This window comes from Rana temporaria, chromosome 7, assembly GCF_905171775.1.
Source record: "Rana temporaria chromosome 7, aRanTem1.1, whole genome shotgun sequence".
NCBI classification, from domain to species: domain Eukaryota; kingdom Metazoa; phylum Chordata; class Amphibia; order Anura; family Ranidae; genus Rana; species Rana temporaria.
The window spans coordinates 212,258,981-212,282,816 of record NC_053495.1 but is presented as its reverse complement, the minus strand read 5'-3'; the positions used below and the strand labels follow the sequence as shown (position 1 = coordinate 212,282,816).

Here is a 23,836-nt window from a genome sequence, read left to right as displayed (position 1 = left end):
CATACAGAGAGGTCCACCATTGAAGTATAACCTTCAGGCATTCTAGGAGCAGTTGATGCACTTTTGTACGAAACGCATCGGGTCCATAGCCTGCTTAGCTCTACACACCACACTCGTTTTTATCCCTTTTGTGATCAACATTCGAAGCGATGTTTGTACACTTTTTACTTCATTAAATTTTTTAAATGTTGGATTCATTGGCACTATGAGAAGACCAATGTTTTTTCATATGATCCATGCTGCTTCCCAGATGTAAGGAACAACATATATACCAGGAACATTGCTGCTGAAATCCAGGTCTCTGTATCACCTTTGCCTTGATGGATGCAGGCGCATGCGTATACCAGTCCAGTCGTGGGAGTTTCGGGTCTGAGATTGAGTTCGTCTGACCCGCCGCCGTGTGTGCCCACAATGTAGGGTAGAGTACCCATCCCCCCGGTGTTGGAAGCACATTCCTGGGTGTCGTGTGAGAATTCCACTCTGCATGACTCGGCCTTACATCCTATGAATTACATCACCCTCAGATCAACATAATATATCTATGAACTTTATTTTGCTTCAATATCTTTTATGTTGGAATTTACTCCCCTTGACTTCTTGTGGTTGTATATAAAGGTCAATCTATGGGTTTATTTTTGGACGTTGGTCTTCTTACCTTTTTCGTGTTGTCACATCCTCATAAAAAAAGTTCGTTATCCTCATTTACACTTTCAGGATCATTTCTTGAACATATCTTGTCACTGTGTTTAGCACTGTGTCTCCCTCGTCTTAATTTTAGGAGCAAAAATAACTCCCAATCATTTCATTCCTTTTCATCACACTTCTGAAGGTGCTGGAGCTCCAGGAATTACCCACAAAATGACTCCACATTGGAAAGCAAACACCCCAAAAGCATATTCTATGAGGCATGGGCTGGTGACGGGTACTCAAGCACGCCGATGGGCTGGTGTTCCTTTATCCCCGACTCTTCCTCCTGCACATCCTAATCGGCTAATACAAAAAAAAAAAAAGCCTGTTGCCTCATTTACTGAATGCGGATAGAATACATTTCTGTCCCCGGACATGTGCCCTCCAGCCTAGACACGGCTGTTAGAGGTTGGCTGAACCAACCCTTAAAGCTTGTGTGTCACCAGGAACCTCGCTATATGGCATCTCTTGGGGTCCCAATGGGTAACCCATTCCAATCAAGAACGGGGCGCTCGGTGTGGGCATGAAAAAGGCTCCTCACAAGACTTCAGGTATGATCTGGTCTTATACCTTTCAGAAATTGTATACATCCCAATACAGGGAAGGTGGTTTTTGCACCATGCCTCATCACTGGGAGAGCCCCTCCCTCAAAAGGCAGCCCCGTCTCCTCCCGGGGGTTTCACAGCCTGTCACCTCCTGGGTGTGCAGCTTATTACTTCTTGCCCCCCCCCCCCCCGTCTGTGGGGGCTGGTGTTGCTGCAGTCTGTCACGTCCAGGCTGAGCCTCCCAGGGAAGGTGACAATCTACTGGTATGTGTGGCCCCGAGTTGACATTTGCAAACACCTGAAGCCTTGCTGCAGCAATTACCCATATCCAATCACCTGAAGGTATCATAGCCCTAGTATGAGGATACCCCATCTCAGATGTATGACGATTGCAGTCGGCATTAGACCAATGGTCTCCGAACTGGCCCTTTGCTTGCCTTTATCATCAGGAACAAGAGGAAAGTGTTCCTCCCACTGATACAAGGGCATTTTTTCCTTCCAAACCCACAATGGGGCATATTTCCTGTTGCCAATACCAATATTCTTCCCACTGACCCCCCCACCCATGGGGCCCTATTCTTCCCACTGCCACCAATGATGCGACACTTCCCCTAATACCAACAACGGGACAATATTCCTCTCACCGCCAATGATGAAGCATTCTTTACTTTCATTAAAGCCAGGGCATTCTGGCCTAAGATTGGCCACAGTCCGGCCCCCCTCAAAGTCTGAAGGGCTGTAAAGTTTGGAGACCCCTGCATTAGGGCTGCAGTTTTGATTTAAAATGAAGGCTCTACAGAACATAACCAAGTTGTGGTTATAAAATGGAACATTTGTCCATAGAGCTCAGAGACAACCTAACCCTCAGAGGTCTGCTGCCCCCCCCCCCCATGAAGGTCTGCCCCTCAGCCCCATTGCCTTTCAGAGGTCTGCTGCCCGAAAAATTACCCCCTCAGGCCTTTGTCCCTAAAGAATACTAGTTACTGTAGAGCAGGGTGGGGGGGGGTCTCAAACTGGCAGCCCTCCAGCTGTTGCAAAACTACAAGTTCCATGAGGCATTGCAAGGTTACAAGCACATTCCCAGAGGCAGAGGCATGATGGGACTTTTAGTTTAACAGCCGGAGGGCCACTAGTTTGAGCCCCCGTCATGATCAGTTCCTAACTGTCTCCACCAATAGCTGAACACCCCACAAGTCCCTCATGCACACAACAGGCATTCAGTATCAAAAATGAAGGGAAGATTTTTTTTCTTTTTATTTAACCTTTATTTTGTTTTACAAAAAGATGCTTTGAACAAAAGTGGAAAAAATACAATTTATATACAAAAAGTCCCTTTAGGGTGTATGCATCATGCAGTACTCTCCACTGCTGTGGTCTCCATTGGGGTCTGCTTCTCTGCCTGCAGGTGGAAAGATCGGACGTTAGTAACTAGTGTAGATCTGTGCAATGCACCACCGAAAGTACAGGCCCCACCCAGCTCACCTCTTCTGCTTCCTCATTCGTGGGCACCACAGCATCCCCTGACCCATTCTTAGCTCCGTTCTCCACAGGCTCCGCCTTCGGTTTCTTGGCCTCTTTCAGGGGACTATCTTCCTCTGGTTTCCTCTGGAAGGCCAAAAAAGGTTATATCAAGTCCATTATACAAAACACTTCCACCCCTTAGAGTCAGGTGACCCGTTTAAGAGTAAAAATCAGTAGGAAGGCCAAGCCTGCAGTTACTACAAGACCTTACATCGGGCTTAAGCACCACACAGGTACAAGCAATTGTTAGACACGTGCACTACAATCCTGGATATGAAGTATGTGCATTAACCCCCTTCCTGCTGGCTTAAAGCGGAGCTTCACCCTAAAAATCACTTTGCTTCAGTAGCTTCCTTTTAATAGTGTTAAAAAAAAAAAGTTCATGAGAATTTTTTTTTTTTTTTGATTTACTTGCCTGGAACACCCTGTTAGGCAGAATTCCTAATCTGCCTTTTTCCTGCACCGCGGTAGTTCTATCCTACCCAAGCTGCACAGACTCCTGGGCTACGAGTGTCATTTCCCAGGACTGTGCACTTGTGTGCCGAAGTTTACGGCGCCATGTTCAAAAAGGGCACAAAGCCCTCACTTCTTTCAGAGTCAGTTTTATTCGAGCGTAGATGGTGTTATCACTGTTGCAACGGGGCGGGACGTTCCTCCGTCGCCATGACAGAACAAAACTGCGCTGCAAGCGCCGTTCTACAGCGCACGCGCAAGATGTAGGTTACCCAGCATGCACTGCAGGCAATCCAGGAAGGGAAACAAACTGGGCTTCAAATGCCCACACATAATTGATTTGGCCAGAGGAGAAGAAAATAAGGCAAGTGTGGACCAATATTACTTTAATGGCTGGGGAGCTATTGCCATCTTATGGGGACTATGTTGTGACAATTACAATCTTGCAAAAAAAATAAAAAAGTTCAAATGTCCAACTATGATTGGCAGTCCAGTTCTCTGGTTCAGGTGTGCATTTGTATACCTAAAGGGGACCCAAAAACCACAGGACCCTTTAAAAACAGACTGGCTGCCTAGAACATGTGCAATGGCACCATTGTATGTCCAATTTGCATTTGTGAACCGAAGGCCCTTTTCACACATGACTGCATGTCTGCCTTCTAATCCAGCGACAGACGAAAAGGGGACACATGTATCCCTATGAGATAGGGGTGTTAGTTGGATGCCCTCTTACTGGTCAGTTGGCACTGTATCCTCCAGCTGGGCCAATAGCTGTGCATGGCATCCGCTACACTGATCAGGTTCTACAGGATTCATTGCAACAAACTTAATACAGCACTAGTGATCTTGTGAGTGATGTGCACATCCAGTAAGTGTCGGCTTTAACCACTTCAACCCCAGAAGGTTCCCCCCCCCCCCCCCCCCATGACCAGGCCATTTTTTGGCAATGCTGAACTGCATTTGACAATTGCATGGTGGGTAGATGCTGTACTCAAATGGTTGTGCCCCCCAATGCATAGTCCAGATAGGACTTTCATTCTTTGTTCCTGAACCTTGATGTGGCTGTATGAGCAGAATCATAAAAACCCAACAGGATTCCCCAGCAATACGGCAAAGCCCCTTGAAACCCAGTTTCATGGGCAACACGGCCCAATGCAGATCTACCAGCACCAACAGAAAAAGCAATGACACCGGAGACTGAGCCGCCCCCCGTGTATCACTGGTCATTTCTGCTTCGCACCTCAAACCAGCACCGCATGCCGAGACAAGCCTGCAATATGAGGATCCCAACCTACCTTCTTCCTCACAAGATGGGAGATGTCAGACACACAGTTGGACGGTACAGTGCTGTCCCCATTCTTCTCTGCTGGAGCCTGAGGAGGGGGGCAGGAAAATAAAACCAGTCAGTGGCCTGTCTGTGTCAGAGAATTACAATACCAACAAGTCAGCAGCTTACAGATGATGAAGATATAGATGAAGATACAGCTGGTGCTGATGAAGATGAAGCACTTCCGTTCTCTTGGGAGAAGCCTGATGACGCTCCAATCTAGGAAAGGAAAAATAAAATTAGAGACGGTGTACATTACAGGACTGCAGAGTGTTTGGTGCCACACAGCTGTAATCAGGTACAAGGAAGAACCATTTGGCGATTCTTAAAGTGATTATAAACCCAAGTGAAAAAATATAAAATCCTGGCATGGCATACTAGCTCATTATGCCTTACCTCAGATCAAAGTCCTAGTCTGCTCCACCGGCCGCCGCATAGCTCGGTGCTTACTCCCAGGTATCACGGCTCTGATTAGCTGGAGCCGCAATGATATCACTCTACACAAAGGCTGCCAGTAACAGCACACAGGTGCCATTGCCTCAGTGTGGATTACATCGGCACAGGCAGGGGAACATCTCCTAAACCAGGGATATGCAATTAGCGGACCTCCAGCTGTTGCAGAACTACAAGTCCCATCAGGCATAGCAAGACTGACAGCCACAAGCATGACACCCAGAGGCATGATGGGACTTGTAGTTTTGCAACAGCTGGAGGTCCGCTAATTGTATATCCCTGTCCTAAACCATGCAGAGATATCCTTGGCAGCTACAGGCAAGCCTATATGGTTTTAAAACAGGGACTTCAAACTACGGCCCTCCAGCTGTTGTAGAACTACACATCCCATGAGGCATTGTAACTGATCAGTAATGTGCCACTTGTAGCCACACCCAACAGTTAGAATTACTCCCTAGGACACAAAACCTTTTCAGTGCCACATACATTTACACAGTAATCAGAGCTATAAAAATGCACCAATCACTATAAATGCAAATGTTCCAGAATCGTGCCAAAAGTGTCAGATGCAGAAAATATATAAAAAAAACATCCCCTATTTTGTAGACGCTATAACTTTTGCACAAATCAAACCAAAAATACACATCGGCCTAAACTGAGGAAATTTTTTTTTTTCAGGGCTATAGCAAAAAGTACAAACTATTGCTTTTCAAAATAGTCGCTCTATCGGATTATAAACACAAAAAATAAAAACAAGAGGTGATCAAATACCAAAAGAAAGCTTTATATGTGGGGGGGGGGGGGGGGGGGGGGGGGGGGGGGGGAGGAAAAAAAAAAAAAAAACCCACGCTAGATTCAGGTAGCCCTGCGTAATTTAGTGCGGGCGTAACGCATCTGATACATTACGCTGCTGTAAATTAGGGCGCAAGTTCTGTATTCATAGAGAATATGAGCCCCAAGTTGCGGCGTAGCGTATGTGGGCCGGCGTAAGCCTGTCTAATTCAAATGGGAATGATGTGGGCGTGTTTTATGTAAATTAATGGTGACCCCGCGTATTTTACGAACGGCGCATGCGACGTTCGTGAAAGAATCCCAGTGCGCATGCTCGAAATTCCGCTGCAAATTGTCAGTGCTTTCGGCGTAAATGTAAATTACGTCTAGACCTATTCGAACGACTTGAGCAAACAACGTAAAACATTCAAAATTCGACGCGGGAACGACGTCCATACTTAACATTGCGTACGCCTCATAAAAGCAGGAGCAACCTTACGCCGAAAAAGCCTAAACGTACGTGATGTAACAAAAAAAGGATTTTTGTACTCACCGTAAAATCCATTTCTCTGAGTTCATAGACGGACACAGCATCCTTTGACCTTAGGGTTATGTTCCTCCTACCAGGAGATTTTAGGCAGAATTCTTACAGCACTTAAGGTGTTAAAACTTTCCTTCATGCCGCTCCTCCCAGGGGGCGTGGCTCCCCCAGGCATAACCCACACCCTGCTCCAGCAGCTTCAGTTCGTAACAAGCAGTACAAACCAAGGAGGGGTGGGTGCTGTGTCCGTCTATGAACTCAGAGAAATGGATTTTACGGTGAGTACAAAAATCCTTTTTTCTCTTTCGTTCATAGACGGACACAGCATCCTTTGACCTTAGGGACGTCCCCAAGCAGTGTCAAAAAACGAGGGGTGGGAAAAATAACACAACAACAGGTTACACCCCAAACAAAACCGGAGTTACTCAACGGAGGAACTCCAACCTTAAACTGCCGCCTGTAACACCCTGCGGCCGAATGAGGCATCAGAAGATGCACTCACATCCACCTTATAAAACTTTGAAAAAGCGTGGACCGACGACCAGGTCGCAGCCTTACACACCTGTAACACAGAGGCTTGGTGTCGGAAAGCCCAGGAGGCTCCAATCGCCCTGGTCGAATGCGCCGTGACCCGAAAGGGAGGCGCCCGCCCCTTCAGGGCGTAGGCCTGAAGCACAACCTGTCGGATCCACCTGGAAATGGTGGCCGACGAGACTGCCAGGCCCTTACTGGGACCGGACACAGACACGAACAGCGAGTCCGACTTCCGGAACGGAGCTGTCGCCGACAAGTAAACTCGAAGGGCCCGAACCACATCTAGAGAATGTAAAACGGCTTCCTTCGGGTTCTTCGGCTGAGGACATAATGATGGAACAACAATGTCCTCGTTAATGTGAAAGGCCGAAACGACCTTCGGAAGAAAAGAAGGTCGCAGCACCGCCTTATCCTGATGGATGACCAAGTAGGGGGCCTTGCAAGACAAGGCCGCCAGTTCAGACACTCGTCTGATAGAGGTAATAGCTACCAGAAAGACCACCTTCTGCGACAAAGTCAGCAAGGGGATCTCCCGAATGTCCTCAAAGGGGGCACGCTGAAGCGCCGAGAGGACCAAGTTCAAGTCCCAAGAAGGTAGCGGAGGGCGCACCGGGGGGGCCACATGCCGGACCCCCTGCACAAACGTGCGAACCAAAGAGTGCGCTGCCACGGGACGCTGAAAATAAACAGCCAGAGCAGAGATCTGGCTCTTGATCGTACTCAAGGCAAGAGCCTGGTCCACTCCCCGCTGTAGGAACAGCAGGATCCGGGACACCACGTAAGTACGGGGGTGCCACTTCATCTCCTCACACATAGAGATGTATGCTTTCCATGTACGATGATACATTTTTCGAGAAGTGGACTTCCGTGCACGCATCATGGTAGAGATTACCGGGCCCGACAGGCCCCGGTCCTTCAGTACCTGGTTCTCAACAGCCACGCCGTTAAAGCCAGTGACCGTAAAGCAGGATGGAAGATCGGGCCCTGAGACAGGAGATCTTCCCTCAGAGGCAGGCGCCAGGGGGCGTCTGCCACCAGACGTACCAGGTCCGCGTACCAAGAGCGACGCGGCCAATCTGGGGCGATCAGGATCGTTGGAATCCCTTCGGCTTCCACCCTGCGCAGCAGGCGGGGTAGGAGCCTTAGAGGAGGGAAGGCGTAAATCAGGTGATATTGACCCCAGGGAGCCACTAACGCGTCTGACGCGTCTGCCCACGGGTCCCTTGACCTGGCCACAAACCGTGGTACCTTCCGATTGAGACGGGACGCCAGAAGGTCCACGTCTGGAGTGCCCCATTTTTGGCACAGGATCTGAAAAAACCTCCGGGTGGAGAGACCACTCCCCTTGATCCAGAGTCGTGCGACTTAGGAAGTCGGCTTGCCAATTCAGAACTCCCGGAATGTATACCGCTGACAGGGCCGGAACGGACCTTTCGGCCCACCGAAGTATGTGAGCGACCTCCGTCGCCGCGGCCGAGCTCCTTGTGCCGCCCTGATGATTGACGTACGCCACGGCCGTGGCGTTGTCGGACTGGATCCTGACAGGACGGCCCTGCAGCTCCAGGGACCACCTGACAAGGCACAACTTGATCGCTCGGAGCTCCAGGATATTGATCGGCAGGCGGGACTCCTCCTGAGTCCAGCGCCCCTGGGCTGACTGGGAGCCCCAGACGCCCCCCCCAGCCGAAGAGGCTGGCATCCGTCGTGACCACTGTCCAGCGGCACGGAAGAAAAGACTTCCCGGACCGAAGCACCGGAGACGTCAGCCACCATGCCAGGGAAGACTTGGCCAGATGGCTCAACCGAATCTGGCGATCCAGAGAAGATGGGACCCTGTCCCATCGTGACAGAATCTCCTTCTGTAGTACCCTGGTGTGGAATTGGGCATACGGAACCGCCTCGAAGGAGGCCACCATCAGACCCAGAACCCGCATGCAGAAGCGAAGAGACGACCACTTCTGGGTCGACAACTGTCTCACTGCAGATTGCAGGGTCCGCAGTTTTTCCGATGGGAGGAACACTTTTGCCTCCCCGAATCCAAAACCAGCCCAGGTGTTCCAGCCTCTGGGACGGAACCAACACTGATTTTTTGAGATTCAGAAGCCAGCCGAACTCCTGCAGAGTCCGACACGTGATGGACACGTCCTCCTCTAACTCTGAGCTTGAAGAAGCTCTCAGGAGAAGGTCGTCCAGGTATCCCACGATAGCGATCCCTCGCTGCCTTAGCAAGGCCAGGATCGGGGCGAGCACCTTGGTGAACACCCGTGGTGCCGACGCCAGCCCGAACGGGAGGGCCACGAATTGATAGTGGTCCTCCCCGATCGCAAAACGCAGATACCTTTGGTGGCTTGTGCAAACGGGGACATGCAGGTATGCGTCCATGATGTCCAAGGACGCCATGAAGTCCCCCTGGTGGAGGGCCGCTATGATAGAACGGACCGACTCCATCCTGAATCGCTGCACCTTGACAAAGGAGTTGAGGGCCTTTAGGTCCAGGACAGGGCGAATCCCTCCCTTCTTGGGAACCACGAACAGATTGGAGTAGAACCCCCGAAACCGTTCCAGCGAGGGAACCGGCACAACCACCCCTCTGTCCAGAAGATCCTGGACAGCCCCGGACAGGGCTAGCCGCCGATCCTGAGGAAGCTGGAGGTTGGATGGAAAAAATCTGTTTGGGGGACAAGAGAGGAACTCTATCTTGTACCCCGAGGCGACCACCTCGCAAACCCAACGGTCGGTCAGAAGAGAGTTCCACCGATCCGCGAAGTCGTGAAGCCGTCCCCCCACCCGAGACCCGGGCGGGGGCAGACCTTCATGCGGAAGCAGGCTTGTCCGCAGGCTTGTTTGGTTTGTTAAACCAGGGGCGCTTACGCCCGGCAGCAGGGGCTTTTGCCCCTTGCGGACCTTTTCCAGCCGCGCTGGGCGCACGAAAAAACCGCTTAGGGGTAGTAAAAGTAGGACCTTGCTTGCGGCGAGGTTCCTTACCCTTCCCCGACTGAGGGAGCAAGGTGCTCTTACCTCCAGTGGCATCCTTAATGATGTCATCCAGGGATGCCCCAAAGAGCCGTCCGCCCTTAAAGGGCAAATCCACCAAGGCCTTTTTCGAGGACTGGTCAGCCGACCAGCACTTCAGCCATATAAGGCGGCGCAGAACCACTGCGTAGACAGAAGCCCTGGAAAGCAAAGGAATCGAATCCATAGCCGCCTCACAGAGAAACTTCTGACCCTGAATCAACTGCTCAGCCAGGTCCCTAGAGGACTCGGAAGCACCCTGGACCTCCAGATCCTGCAGCAGGAGCTTCGCCCTTTCAGTTAGCGTCTGAGCAACCAGGGCGCCGGCCAGAGCCGGCCTTACCGCCGAACCCACCACCGAGAACAGGGAGCGGGCCACGGCCTCCACTCTCCTATCAGCGGGGTCCTTGAAAGCAGGAGCCCCCTCCACAGGCAACGTAGTAGCCTTACTCAGTCTGGACACAGGAGGGTCCACCGACGGAGGAGTGACCCACTTTTTTAAAAAGTCCTCCTCCAGGGGGTAACGGGTAGCAAAGCTTTTAGGAACAGTAAAAGCCTTTTGCGGTGTATCCCAATCCTTATACAACAAATTGTCCAAATAAGGAACACAAGGGAATACCTTAGCGGTACGCGGTGGTTTGCGGAATCCAAAAGGGACTGACACCGCTGGTGTCTCCGCCACATCCTCTAAATGAAGAGTCTCACGTACCGCAGTTATAAGAGCTCCAACAAATTCCTTGTCAGCAGACTCCGCAGCAGAGTCATCCTCGCTGTCCATGTGGGTTAAGCCCGCATCCTCTGACATGACAGAACCAGAAGCAGCAACAGCGTTATCAGATTCTGCGTCAGATATCCCCAGAAACAGCCTCCGGGGGGGGGCGCTTTTTACCCCCCAACCGAGCACTGGCAGCTTCAAACCTGGTGAGAAAAGACTCCAGGACAGCCGACACCGATTCAACAGATGTGGCAGGGGAAGGGGCGCTTAAGGGTTAATTCCGGCATTGTGAGGAATGAGGGGCCTGATTCAGGCTCCATATTGCAGCTGCCGTGTCCCCCCCACTGCCAATGGCAGGAAAAAAGTCCCCCACAGGTCACCTCCCGGCCGCTAGAGCACAGTCTGGGGCCCCCTGAGACTCACCACCCCCCTGGTACAGCGCGGTCTGTGAAGGACAAGTGTGTGCTGAGGAGAAGCTGCAGCACTGCGTCTGTCCCCTCAGATGATTCGCGGTCTTTTTTCCCCGCCGAAACGGCCACTAGAGGCCGAACTAGTGCTGAAAACGGCGCCGGCCACAAGAAAATGGCCGCCGAATAATACAAGCGCGGCTCCGGCAAAATGGCCGCCGTTGCGCAGTTTTAAAAAGACAGTGTACCCAAAAATGACAGTACACCAAAACAGCACACAGCACACACAAAAATGCCCAGAATGTCCACCACAGTCCCCTGCAGTGACACAGAACAGCCCCAGCCATACCCGAGTGAAAAAAATATGAGCCCCAGGGAAAAAACCCCCTGCACAGCCGTCACCCAAAGGGGGAAGGAGGGAGAGGAATAAGGGAGAGAGGAAAGCAGGGGAAAACCCTCAGTCGACCTCCCAAGGGAAAACATTCCAGCCAGACCACTTACCTGAGTAAGGGGCCACTACTTACCTGTCCTGCGACTACCCGGCTGGAGGTATCCCAGACAGAACCAACGTCCGCGAACGGCATGGCTGTCGGCCAGACACACTGTGACAAGGCCATAGAGACCGGTCATATGTGTGCCCTAGAACCGAAGTTCCCCGGCCGCCCCTGGAGCAATGGGGCCTGTCGTGGACGTCCCAAAGCAGAGCTGAGGGCCGGCACACGCTCGAAGGCCGAACCTGGGGGGACTACAAGGGTCGAGGACCCAGCCTGTCACCCAGTCGGCTGTTGATAGAAGAATCGCAGGATTCAAAATAAAAATAAAATAAAAAAGCGAGAAAAAACTCGCAAAATGCAAAAAAATTTGCAAGAAAAAACTCCAGAGTCCAGGACTCCAGAGAGAGCCTGACTCTCCTGACGGTTAGGCAGAAACAAACTGAAGCTGCTGGAGCAGGGTGTGGGTTATGCCTGGGGGAGCCACGCCCCCTGGGAGGAGCGGCATGAAGGAAAGTTTTAACACCTTAAGTGCTGTAAGAATTCTGCCTAAAATCTCCTGGTAGGAGGAACATAACCCTAAGGTCAAAGGATGCTGTGTCCGTCTATGAACGAAAGAGAAATAGCGCCAGGCGTACGTACGATTCGGCGTATGTAGGTCACTTGCATATTCTACGCCGGAAGCGCCACCTAGCGGCCAGCGTAAATATGCACGTCCCTGCCTTCTAGCGGGTGGGGGGTCCGATCGGGCCCCCGCTACATGCCGCGGTCGGATTCCCTCAGGGAGCGATCCGGGACAACGGCGCGGCTATTCGTTTATAGTCGCTCCGTTGCGATCGCTCCCCGGATCTGAAGAACCGTATGTAAACACGGCTTCCCCATGGCGCTGCATCGATCGAGTGATCCTTTTATAGGGAGACTCGATCGATGACATCATTTCTACAGCCACAACCCCATACAGTTGTAAACACACTAGGTGAACCCTAACTCCTACAGCGCCCCCTTGTGGTTAACTCCCAAACTGCAACTGTCATTTTCAAACAATGCAATTTAAATGCATTTTTGCTGTGAAAATTACAATGGTCCCAAAAATGTGTCAAAATTGTCCGAAGTGTCCGCCATAATGTTGCAGTCACGAAAAAAAAAAAAAAAAAAAAAAAAAAACCCGATCGCCATTAGTAGCAAAAATATGCAATAAAACTATCCCCTATTTTGTAAACGCTATAAATTTTGCGCAAACCAACCGATAAAAGCTTAGTGATTTTTTTTTACCAAAAATGGGAATACGTATCGGCCTAAACTGAGGAAAAAAAAAAATTATATATTTTTGGGGGATATTTATTATAGCAAAAAGTAAATATTGCATTTTTTTTTCAAATTTGTCGCTCTATTTTTGTTTATAGCGCAAAAAATAAAAACCGCAGAGGTGATCAAATACCACCAAAAGAAATCTCTATTTGTGGGGAAAAAAAAGGACGCCAATTTTGTTTGGGAGCCACGTCGCATGACCGCGCAATGGTCTGTTAAAGAGACGCAGTGCCGAATTGTAAAAACCCCTTGGGTCATGTAGCAGCATAAATGGTTAAGGAGCTACGTCGGCGCAGCTTTGAATTTATGCAGCGTATCTATAGATACGCCGGTGTAAATTCTTGCTGAATCTAGCCATAAAATTTGTTTGGGAGCCACGTTGCGCAATTGTCAGTTAAAGCGAAGCAGTGCTGAATTGCAAAAAGTGCTCTGGTCTTTGGCCAGCAAAATTATCCGGTGCTGAAGTAGTTAAAGCATTTACATGGAAGATCCACGCTTCACCATTCTATTGCCCCCGTTATGCTGCCAATACTGTTGCATTATGTGACGGATATTTCTCATCTGTTCATATATTACAGGGATATGCAATTAGCGGACCTCCAGATGTTGCAGAACTACAAATACCATGAGGTATCATAGCAAGACTCTAACAGGCACAAGCATAACACTCAGGGGCAGAAGCATGATGGGACTTGTAGTTTTGCAACAGCTGGAGGTCCGCTAATTGCATATCCTTGATATATTATGTGATGCTTTGATAATACTAAATTTCACAACATTGATATCACCTCATTTAACCCCTTCCATACCAGGCACTTATACACCCTCCCGCCCAGACCAATTTTCAGCACTGTTGCACTTTGAATGACAATTGTGCGGTCATGCCAAATTGTATCCAAACTAAATTTTTATCATTTTGTTCCCACAATTAAAGCTTTTTGATGGTATTTGATCATTTCTGGGATTTTTATTCTCTGCCAAAAAAGAAAAAACCCTGCAAACTTTTAGAAAGAAAAAACCTGTTCGTTACAAAACATTGTAAATAAGCAAGTTCTCCTTCACTGATGGGCACTGATGTACTGTAATGTGTTGTACTAATAAATGTTTATCAGTGCCAAACAATGCCGGCCAGTGATGCCCATTGCGGGCACTGATTGGCATCAATTATACATTTCTGATTGGCATCCCTGGTGGTCTAGGGTGGCATCCCTGGTGGGGCTGATGAGCGTTCAGCAAAACCCTCTTGCAGGGGGGGGGGGGGGGGGGAGCAGCATTTGTACAATGCCATTTTCCATATCATTTTTGCAAATCATATTATATACTGGCAATTAAAACATGGGTGGCACTGATAGGCGACACTGAAAGGCTGCAATGGTGGGTACTTATGGGTGGTCCTGATCGGCAGCACAGATGGGCACCGATATGTGGCACTGATGCATGTGCCTGGTGGCACTGGTAGGAAATTTGGGTGGGCATTGATTAGCACATATTGGCATTTCCCTGGGGGTCCAGTGGGGTGGCCATACCTGGTGGTCCTGGGTGGGAATCTGAGGGGCTGCGCTGCTAAACTATCAGGACAGACCCCCCACCCCCTCTCGAGAGCAGCCGATCAGCTCTCCCGGCATCTGACAGACACGAGTGAGGAAAAGCCGATTACCGGCTTTTCCCGTTTACATCGTGATTGGACACAGCTGATCACATGGTAAAGAGTCAGACCCTTTACCTAGATCGGTGTTGCGGGTGTCAGACCGACACGCTGAAACAACTATCGCCGCAATGCGCGCCGTCACATGACGTCCAGTCAGGATATTGAAAGCACTTTGCCGCCATCATTTTGCTATATGGTGGGCGACCCAAGGATGGCAAAACAATGTCCTCAATGTGAAAAGCCAAAACAACCTTTGGAAGGAATGATGGCTGCGGTTGCAGCACCACCTTATCCTCATGGATGACCAAGTAAGGAGCCTTGCAAGGACAAGGCTGCCAGTTCAGATACCCGTCTGACCGAGGTAATTGCTACCAGAAAAAACACCTTCTGAGACAGAGTCAACAAGGGAATCTGCCAAATGTCCTCAAGCGGAGCACCAAAAGAACTAAATTCAAATCCCGTGGAGGACGCACAGGAGGGGGCCACATGCTGGACCCCCTGCACAAACGTACGCACCAGAGAGTGCGCTGCCAAGGGTCGCTGAAAGTAGACGGCTAGAGCCGAGCTCCGACTCTTAACCGTACTCAAGGCGAGAGCCTGATCCACTCCACGCTGTAAAAACAGCAGAATCCGGGACATCACTTATGTACGGGGGTGCCAATTCATCTCCTCACATAGAGATGTAGGTTTTCCACGTACGATGGTAAATCTTTTGTGAAGTAGACTTCTGCGCTCGCAGCATGGTAGAGATCACCGAGCGCGACAGACCTCGGTCCTTCAACACCTGGCTCTCAACAGCCACGCCATTAAAGCCAGCGACTGTAAAGCAGGGTGAAACATAGGACCTTGCGACAGGTCTTCTCTCAGAGGTAGATGCTAGGGAACATCTGCCACCAGATCCGTGTACCAGGGACGGCACATCTGGAGCAATCAGGATTGTCAATATCCCCTCGGCTTCCACCCTGCGCAGCAGGCGAGGAAGAAGCTGCAGAGGCGGGAAGGCGTATTAGGCGATAGTGACCCAAGGCGCCACCAACGTATCCACCCACAGGTCCCTCGACCTGGTCACGCGTCGTGACACCTTCCGATTAAGACGGGACGCTAGAAGGTCCACGTCTGGAGTGCCCCATTTTTTGGCACAGACTGAAACACCTCAGGGTGCAGTGACCATTCTCCTTGGTCTAGCTTTTGGCTACTTAGGTAGTCGGCTTGCCAGTTCAGCACCCCCAGAATGTACACCACCGATAGAGCCGGAACGTAACTGTCGGCCCACTGAAGGATGGCCGCGACTTCCGTCGCTGCAGCCGAGCATCGTGTGCCCCCTGATGATTGACTTATGCCACGGCCGTGGTGTTGTTGGACTAGATCCTGACCGGTCGGCCTTGCAGACCCAGAGACCACGAGAGACACACACACACACAAACACTTGATCACTCGAAGCTCCAGTACATTGATTGGAAGGTGGGACTCTGAGGCCAGCACCACTGGGCTGACTGGACACCCCCCCAGCCGTAGAGGATGGCATCCGTCGTGATCACTATCCAATGAAACGGCAGAAACGATTTTCCGGTCCTAAGCACCGGGGATGTCAGCCACCACACTAGGGACTTGACCAGACGACTCACCCGAATCTGGTAATCCAGAGACGAAGGAAGTTTGTTCCAACGTGACAGAATCTCTGTAACACTCGAGTGTGGAATTGGGCATACGGAACTGCCTTGAAAGAGGCCACCAAACCCAGCACTCCCATGCTGAAGCAATGCCCATGTCTGGGTCGCCAACCGCTGCACCGCAGATTGCAGAGTCTGCAGTTTTTCCATTGGGAGAAAAACTCACCTGAGGAATCCAGGACCAACCCCAGATATTCAGCCGCTGAGACAGTACCAGTACTGACTTCTGGATATTCAGCAGCCAACCGAATTATCGGAGGGTCTGACAGGTGATACACGTCCTCTAACTCTGAGCTTGAGAAAGCTCTCAGAAGAAGGTCGGCCAGGTATCCCACGATAGCGATCCCATGCTGCCGTAGCAGGGCGAGCACCTTGGTGAAAACTCCCGGTGCTGAGGCCAGGCCGAACGGGAGGGCCAAATTGAAAGTGGTCCTCCCCGACTGCAAAGCGCAGAAACCTCTGGCGTTTTGCGCATATTGAGATATGCAGGTACGCATCCTTGATATCCAAGGACGCTAGGAAATCCCCCTGATGGAGCTCCACTATTACTGAGCGAATAGACCCCATCCTGAATCTTTGCACTTTGACAAAACAATTGAGGGCCCTGAGGTCCAGGATTGGATGGACCCCATCCTTCTTGGGGGACTACAAACAGATTGGAGTAAAACCCCTGAAACCGTTCCGTTGAGGGAACCGGCACAATCACTTCCCTGGCCAGTCCCTGACAGATCCTTCAGGCAACCTGGAGGAAAAAAAAAAAAATCTGTTTGGTGGACGAGAGAAATTCTATCTTGTACCCCGAGGAAACCTCAAACCCAACGGCCGGAAAGAAGAGACCGAGCCGCAAAGCCGGCTCCCACCCAAGATGCAGGCAGAGTCAGCCCTTCATGCGGAGGCAGGCTTTTTGGGCTTGCGGAACCAGTAGCGCCTTTGCCCTTCAGTGGACGACTTGGCACCCTGGAAATGTTTTCCTGCCGCGCGAAAAAAAAAAAAAAAAAAAACTTGGGAGGGTCCTTGCTTGCGGCGAGGCCCTTTACCCTTCGCAGAGTGCTCTTACCACCTGTGGCATATTTTAGGTTATCCAGGGATGCTCCAAAAAGCCTTTCACCCTTAAAGGTTAAGTCCACAAGGGACTTTTAGAGGACTGGTCTGCAGACTAACACTTTAGCCAGACAAGGAGGCGCAGTACCACGGAGGCCCTGGAGAGCATATCCAGGGCCAATTCAGACAAATTTTAGGCCCTGCACCAACTGGTCGGCCAGGTCCACAGAGCTCAGAAGCATTCTACGCCTCTGGCTCCTGCAACAGGGACTTAGCCCATTCGGTGAGTGTCTGCGACACCAGAGCCAAAACCGGTCTTCACCGCCAACCCCACCACTGTGAATATGGAGCGGGCCACAGCTCTCCTATCTGCGGGGTCCTTAAATGCAGGAGCCCCTTCCACAGGCAACGTGGTGGCCTTGTTCAGTCTGAACACGGTAGGGTCCACTGACGGAGGAGATACCCTTTTGAGGAGGATTTCCTAAAGTGGGTAACAGGACTGCAAAAACTCTGTGGCCAATCCCATTCATTGGAAAACAGTTTGTCCAAATATGGAACACAAGGAAACACTTTCAGTGCAGGGTGGCTTGCGTAACCCAATAGGGACCGGCATGTCTGATGCCTCCACCAAATACTCAAGTTTGAGTATCCCACACCGCAGTGACAAGAGCTCCAACAAATTCCTTATGCTTAAACCCCGAAGCAGAGTCATCCTCACTGTCTGTGTGAGCCAAGTCTGCATCATCTGACATGACAGAAACAGGGCCAGATGCAATAGCAGGGCCTGATTCCGTGTCAGAGACATCCCAGAAGCAGGGAGGGGGGAGCTTTTTACCCCCTTCTGGCCACTTGCCGCTTCAATCCTGGCAACAAACGCCTCAAAGCATCCATCGAGGGTGCATGGGCACTAAGGGTTAATTCTGGCATGGTCAGGGGTAGAAGCCTCTGGTTCAGACTCCATGCTGACCCACCTGTATATGCAACCTTAGTACTGCAGAAAGAAAAAAAAAAAAAAAAAAAAAAGCGGTCACCCTCCCGGCTGTCAGAGCAGGGCACCCGCCCAGGGGACTTCACCACCCAAAAACAGGCTGTACTGGTACTCTTTGGTGTGCAGAGCCGAGAGCGCTGTCCCTCAAGAATGCTGCGGCTTCGCGCCGCTATTCCAGACACTAGAGGCCAAGACGTTTCCAAGATGGCTGCCAACATGCAGAAAAACCAGCATGTGGGCTACAGGAAAATGGCTGCCGACATAGAGCCACGTCACCGCTAAAATGGCAGCCGTACACGCGTTTAAAAAACTAGAAACACACAGCAGACACTGTCCAGCATAAACAGCACAATAAAAAAACAGCACCCCACAGCAGCACAGCCCCCACAGCAGCACAGCCCCCCCGGCAGTAACAAAACCCCCCCCTTACAGCCGCCACCCAGAATGGGGAGGAAGAGGAAAGCAGGGCGGACCCTCAGTCAACCTCCCCAGGAATGCACCAGCCAAAAACACCCCGCCGAGGCAAGGGGATACTACTTAGCCATCCTGCAACCACCGGCTGGAGGCATTCCAGACAGACCCACCGTCCGCAGGTAGATACGGCATGGCTGTCGGCCCGGCACACTGACACAGCCATAGAGACCGGTCATATGTGTGCCCTGTAGCATATAGCTCCCGGCCGCCCCTGGAGCACAGCCTAGCTAAAGGCCGGCACATGCTCGGTGGCCGAACATGAGGGGGGGGGGGGGGGGGGGACTACAAGGAGAGACCGGTCATATGTGTGCCCTGTAGCATATAGCTCCCGGCCACCCCCGGAGCACGGCCTAGCTAAAGGCCGGCACATGCTCGGTGGCCGAACGGGGGGGTATGGGGACTACAAGGAGCAAGATCCAGCCTGTCACCCAGTCAGCAGTTGATGGATCCCAAAAAAAAAAAAAAAAAAAAAACTCCTGAGCACATGGACTCCAAAAAAGGCCATGTCTAACGCTAGGCAGGAAAAAAAAAAAAAAAAAAAAACTGGGGCTGGATGTTTCCAGAGAGTGGGATGTACCTTGGGACACGCCCCCTGGGAGGTGCTGTACTGAGAGAAGTGTTAACACTTAAAGTGCTTGTTTTTCTGCCTAGTCTCTCCTGAAAGGAAGGTATATAACACCAAGGTCAATGCTGCTGTGTCCGTCCATGAACGGAAGAGAAAATACTTTAACAGTAAAGTTAGCCCAATATATTGTGAAAGATCATGTTACGCTGAGTAAAATCATACCCAACATGTCACGCTTAAAAATTGCGTCCACGCGTGGAATGGTGACAAACTTTTACCCTTTAAACTCTCCATAGGCAACATTTAATAAAAAAAAAAAAAAAAAAAAAAAATTAAAAGAAAAGTCTACAGGTTGCATGTTTTGAGTTAGAGGTCTAGAATTATTGCCCTCGCTCTACCAATAGCAGCGATACCTCACGTGTGGTTTGAATACCGTTTACATATGCGGCAGCTCACGCATGCGTTCGCTTCTGCGCGCAAGCTTGGCGGGACGGGGTGCACTTTTGACTCCTAACCTTTAGCTGGCTCCTAGATTCCAAGCAAATTTGTCAAACCCTGCTTTACTGTAACTAGTGGAGCTGAGCTTTGACATGGGTCGCCATCCTAGCACCCTGCCAGCAGCACCATGTGTCCTTGCAGCTCAGGGGGGGTGCCACATAAGGTCTGCACCCCATTCAAGGAAAACCATTTGGGCCAGGCTGTGATCTGCCAGTTTAGTGCAGGACATTCAAGTCTAAAAGGCAGAAGGTATACCCCCAATGTATGCTTTGCATTAGACTTCGAAGAAACCCTTCCACTGTAACCCCCACCCCACAATCCAGTGCAGTCCCTGCCAGCAGCCCTGCACCCTCAGGCTTTAAACAGTGGGAGACATTGACCCCCTACCAGTCAAATCTAGTGAGGGGGCTGGGCCATGCTGCGTGTCAGACAAAGCCAGGCTTGCTATGGGGGACTCAGCCTAAAATGCTGGCAGAAATGTTCTGCGAATACTAAACAAAAGCAGGAAAGTATCATTTGCTTGGATTTTATTTTAGAAATGTTTATCTTTACACTAATCGCTCACCATGACAAGAGCTATACTATAATCTGATCAGAGCTTTAGTTACCAAAGTCTCTTTAAGTGCCTTTTCTGTTGCGTCGGCAGTTTTCTGCGCTTCTTTGGAGTCTTCAATCTTCTCCTTGATGTCTGGAAGAAGTCCCTTCAGTTCCTCCATCTCCTTCTTAAGTTCCTCGGTGGCTTCGCCTGCAGCTTTTTCCAACTGTTCTGTGAGCAGAGCTGCGGAAGTGAATGGAAGGATTGGTTAGGTCAGCTTGGATACTGAGAACCCCAGCACCTGTATATTTCAGGTGGATATATACCAATGGGGGGGGGCCATAGGATTGAAGGCATAACCCCTACCCTGACATTTTAAAAACCGCTACACGTTTTCCAGCTCACTGGTCTCCAAACTGCAGCCCATTGGTTACATAAAATGTGGCAATGTGGCCCTTTGCCTTTTTCTGGCCCCTGGGGCACCATTCTTACTGATGCCAACAAAGCACTATTCTACCAACGATGGCTTTTGATGACAATAGGACCCCATTCCTGATGCCGACATGTATTCTTTACTCCCAATGTTGAGGCATTTTCTACTGTCACAGTAGAGTCTACCGCCACCCCCCCCCCCCAGAGTCTGGACAGTAAAATAACAGCCCCGAAGAAGATTCTACCAGGAATGATCAAGTGATGCCCAGTCCTGATACTGTGAGCCCAGGCTCAGTGATGTGCCCTCCCTCCAATATTCAGACATGTTCTTGCAGGAATGGCTGTATTTTCAATTGGGTGCTGAAGTGACGACCGGAACGGTCAGCGTTATGTCACCAGGCGCTCCAAAAAAAAAGTCTGGAGATCCTGGTGACATAACCCTAGGATGGGCTCATGAAACAGGGGGGGTGGATGAATGACAATAGTACTGGACTGAGGAAGCCGAGACTGAAAGTAGAAGGGGATTAAGAGAAAAGGGTCAAACAGGAGTACGATACATGTCACTGTGGTGACTCCCTCAGGGGTACATTCACAACTCCTCTGGGTTCAATTTGGTTAGTTTTGCGCTCAGTCATTTTTTTTGGTGGGGGGGGGGGGGATCATTAAACCTTTGTAGACCAGTGTACTCACCCATTCTCTTCTCTATGGCCTCAGTGGACTGGGTGAAGTGGGATATGGCACTATCATGCTTGGTGCTGTACTGGTAAGCCAGGCCGAGCTGGTAGTGGGTCTCAGCAAGGAGTCTGTCGTGTTCTTCTAAGTGCTCTTTCTGGATGTTCAGACATGCAAGGAAATCTTCTATTGCCTGGCCATAGTTCTCTATTACAGGAAGAAATCATGTTAAAAAATGTATAGCTAATATTTCTCTATACATGAGATGGTAAAACAAAGCTAGACGTGGAAAGCTTCCATAATCTCACCTGACTCTATGCTGACCTCTCCCAGCTTGAGATGAGCTTGTGCAGCCTTGAGTTGGGATTCCTTGTTCTGCTGCCTGCAAAGTAAAATGCATTTACTACTACAATTACATTTTCTGTTTTAAGTAACCCTTATTGGCCATTTAAGCACTTACACCCCTTCCTGCCCAGGGCAATTTTCAGCGCCGTCGCACTTTGAATGACAATTACATGGTCATGTAACATTGTACCCCAATGACATCTAATCATTTTGATCCCACACGTGATCACATCTGCCTTTTTTATTTTGGCAAAAAAAAAGTCATAAAATGTTTTTCCTTTCGACATGTAGAATTTATGGGCACTGGCATGTACCAACAGGTGTTACTGCTGGGCAGTGGCAGAATTTAATGTTTGTACAGCGCTGGGCACTGATTGCTACATTTGAAGTGGGCTGTGCTGATAAATGTGCCGATCAGCACAGACATCCCCAACAGTGACAGCCACTGATCGGCTCCCCTTGTCAGCACAAACCAAGGAATGCCGTTTACTGGCACTTCCTGGTTCACATGATGATCAGCTGCAATTGGTCACAGCTGATCATGTGGCAAGCCTCTGAAAGATTGGAGATGCAGGGTGTCAGACTGACGCTGCATGCCCTCTGCCGGCAAACGACGCCCAGTCAGGATAACAGAACCTCTTCCCGGCTGTCATTCTGCATACGGCGGGCAGGAAGTGGTTAAAGGACACTGAGCTGTCCAAACTCCCCACATGCAATAGAAGCAACACTAGAAGACAGCCAATAAAAACATTTAAAATTTATCATATAATTTGCCGGTATGAATTACCTCTTGAATATAACTTTGGAAAGGTCCAGCATCTCCCAGGCTAGTTGCAGATTGTCGACATCTTCCTCCTCGTTTTCCTAGAATGAAGGAAACTGGTTAGAACTTTGCATGGTTATGTGCAAGACTGCAATAAAAACTGTCAGAGGCTGAGCAGAGAGCTGGGGACCGACGGTCACTCCTGCTCGGGGGATAAGAGTGACTGGCTGTGTTTTATTGCTCCATTCAGAGGTGACGGGACGCACAGCATTGGCCTAGGAGTCATCGTTACCCTGTACTTGTAATACTGCATTACCTGGGAATTTATTCTACAAACAGTTGCGATTGCTACACAATGTATACAACATTTGTGTGCTGGTCAAACAGCAACTACACAGATGAGTAAAAGCAGCACTATGCCAAATGTAATCAGGGCTGGAGAGAATTCATCAGGGCGGCATTGGCGGATATTCCTTATGGTGATATCTGAACCAGCATAATGCCAATTCTGGTTAGACCCGGCATCCTCATCACTACAAACAGATGGAAAGCCAGTGATACCCTGGTATGGTATAGAAATAGGGCAACAGGGAGGGAAAGGATTCCTATTCCTTCCACACTGGGCTTCCCTAATATTTTACATCCCACATCTCTACGCATACTTGTTCCCGAAGGTAAGGGGTTGTTGCATTGAGATGCAAGGAGGGGCGGGACTCTAACTTCTAATGGTGGAGCTCTTGACATCTGATGTAAGGGGAGCGGGGTGCTCTGGATATCTAGTCTTACAGATACAACCGGCCCTTTAAGGGCAATCATATTGCCAATGTGGCCCATGATTAAATTGAGTTTGACACCCCTGCTCTATTATGTATGCAAACAGAAGCTTACAATCAATGGTATTTATATTAGCAGGGACTGAGCGCAGTAGGCAAAGTTCTCTTTATGTTACCTTCTCTTCTGTTCCTTCATTCTCGCCCTCTTCAGAGTCATCTCCTTCTGCCTCTATAAAGCAATGAAGACCAGTTTAGATACAGAAACTATGAAGTGGACAGAGACCTCAGTGTAATGCACATGCAGCGTGTCAGACTAGGCCGTGTGTAGCAGAGCAGCCACTGCGCCACCAACACCACAGACTGGATGATGAAGTAGTGATCACACCTCTGACTTCAGACTCAGGTGCAGGAACTCTCCAGACCATCGGCTGACATCAGTTTTCTATTAGCCATGCCTGTAACTTAGGGTTCTGCAGGCATTAGGAAGACAGGTAAACAAAACACAAAGGCCACATCTTCACCTCCGACACCCAGAAATCTCACATCCCCCTCAGTTACCTTCTTCACCCTCCATTGGCTCTGCTTCCTCATCTTCAGCTTTGGTCTCCGGCTTCTCAGGCTGTTCTTCTGAAGCCTTCTCCTCAGCCGGGGGTTTGGCAGCCTTGGT

General features: G+C 50.1%; 1 protein-coding gene across 1 annotated transcript in view; it reads right to left on the bottom strand.

The window, feature by feature from the left end:
• Nucleotides 1–2,479: 2,479 nt before the first annotated feature.
• LOC120946275 (nuclear autoantigenic sperm protein) overlaps nt 2,480–23,836 on the bottom strand; it is a 26,247-nt gene continuing 4,890 nt past the window's right edge. Inside the window, exons 2-11 of the mRNA XM_040361103.1 lie at nt 23,728–23,830; nt 23,346–23,398; nt 22,421–22,497; nt 21,597–21,670; nt 21,307–21,495; nt 20,258–20,427; nt 4,663–4,752; nt 4,502–4,579; nt 2,715–2,837; nt 2,480–2,631 (exon numbers count right to left, since the gene is read on the bottom strand). Of these exons, the coding sequence (XP_040217037.1) occupies nt 2,581–2,631; nt 2,715–2,837; nt 4,502–4,579; nt 4,663–4,752; nt 20,258–20,427; nt 21,307–21,495; nt 21,597–21,670; nt 22,421–22,497; nt 23,346–23,398; nt 23,728–23,830 (1,008 nt within the window). The 3' untranslated portion in view covers nt 2,480–2,580. The remainder of the gene's footprint in view (nt 2,632–2,714; nt 2,838–4,501; nt 4,580–4,662; nt 4,753–20,257; nt 20,428–21,306; nt 21,496–21,596; nt 21,671–22,420; nt 22,498–23,345; nt 23,399–23,727; nt 23,831–23,836) is intronic.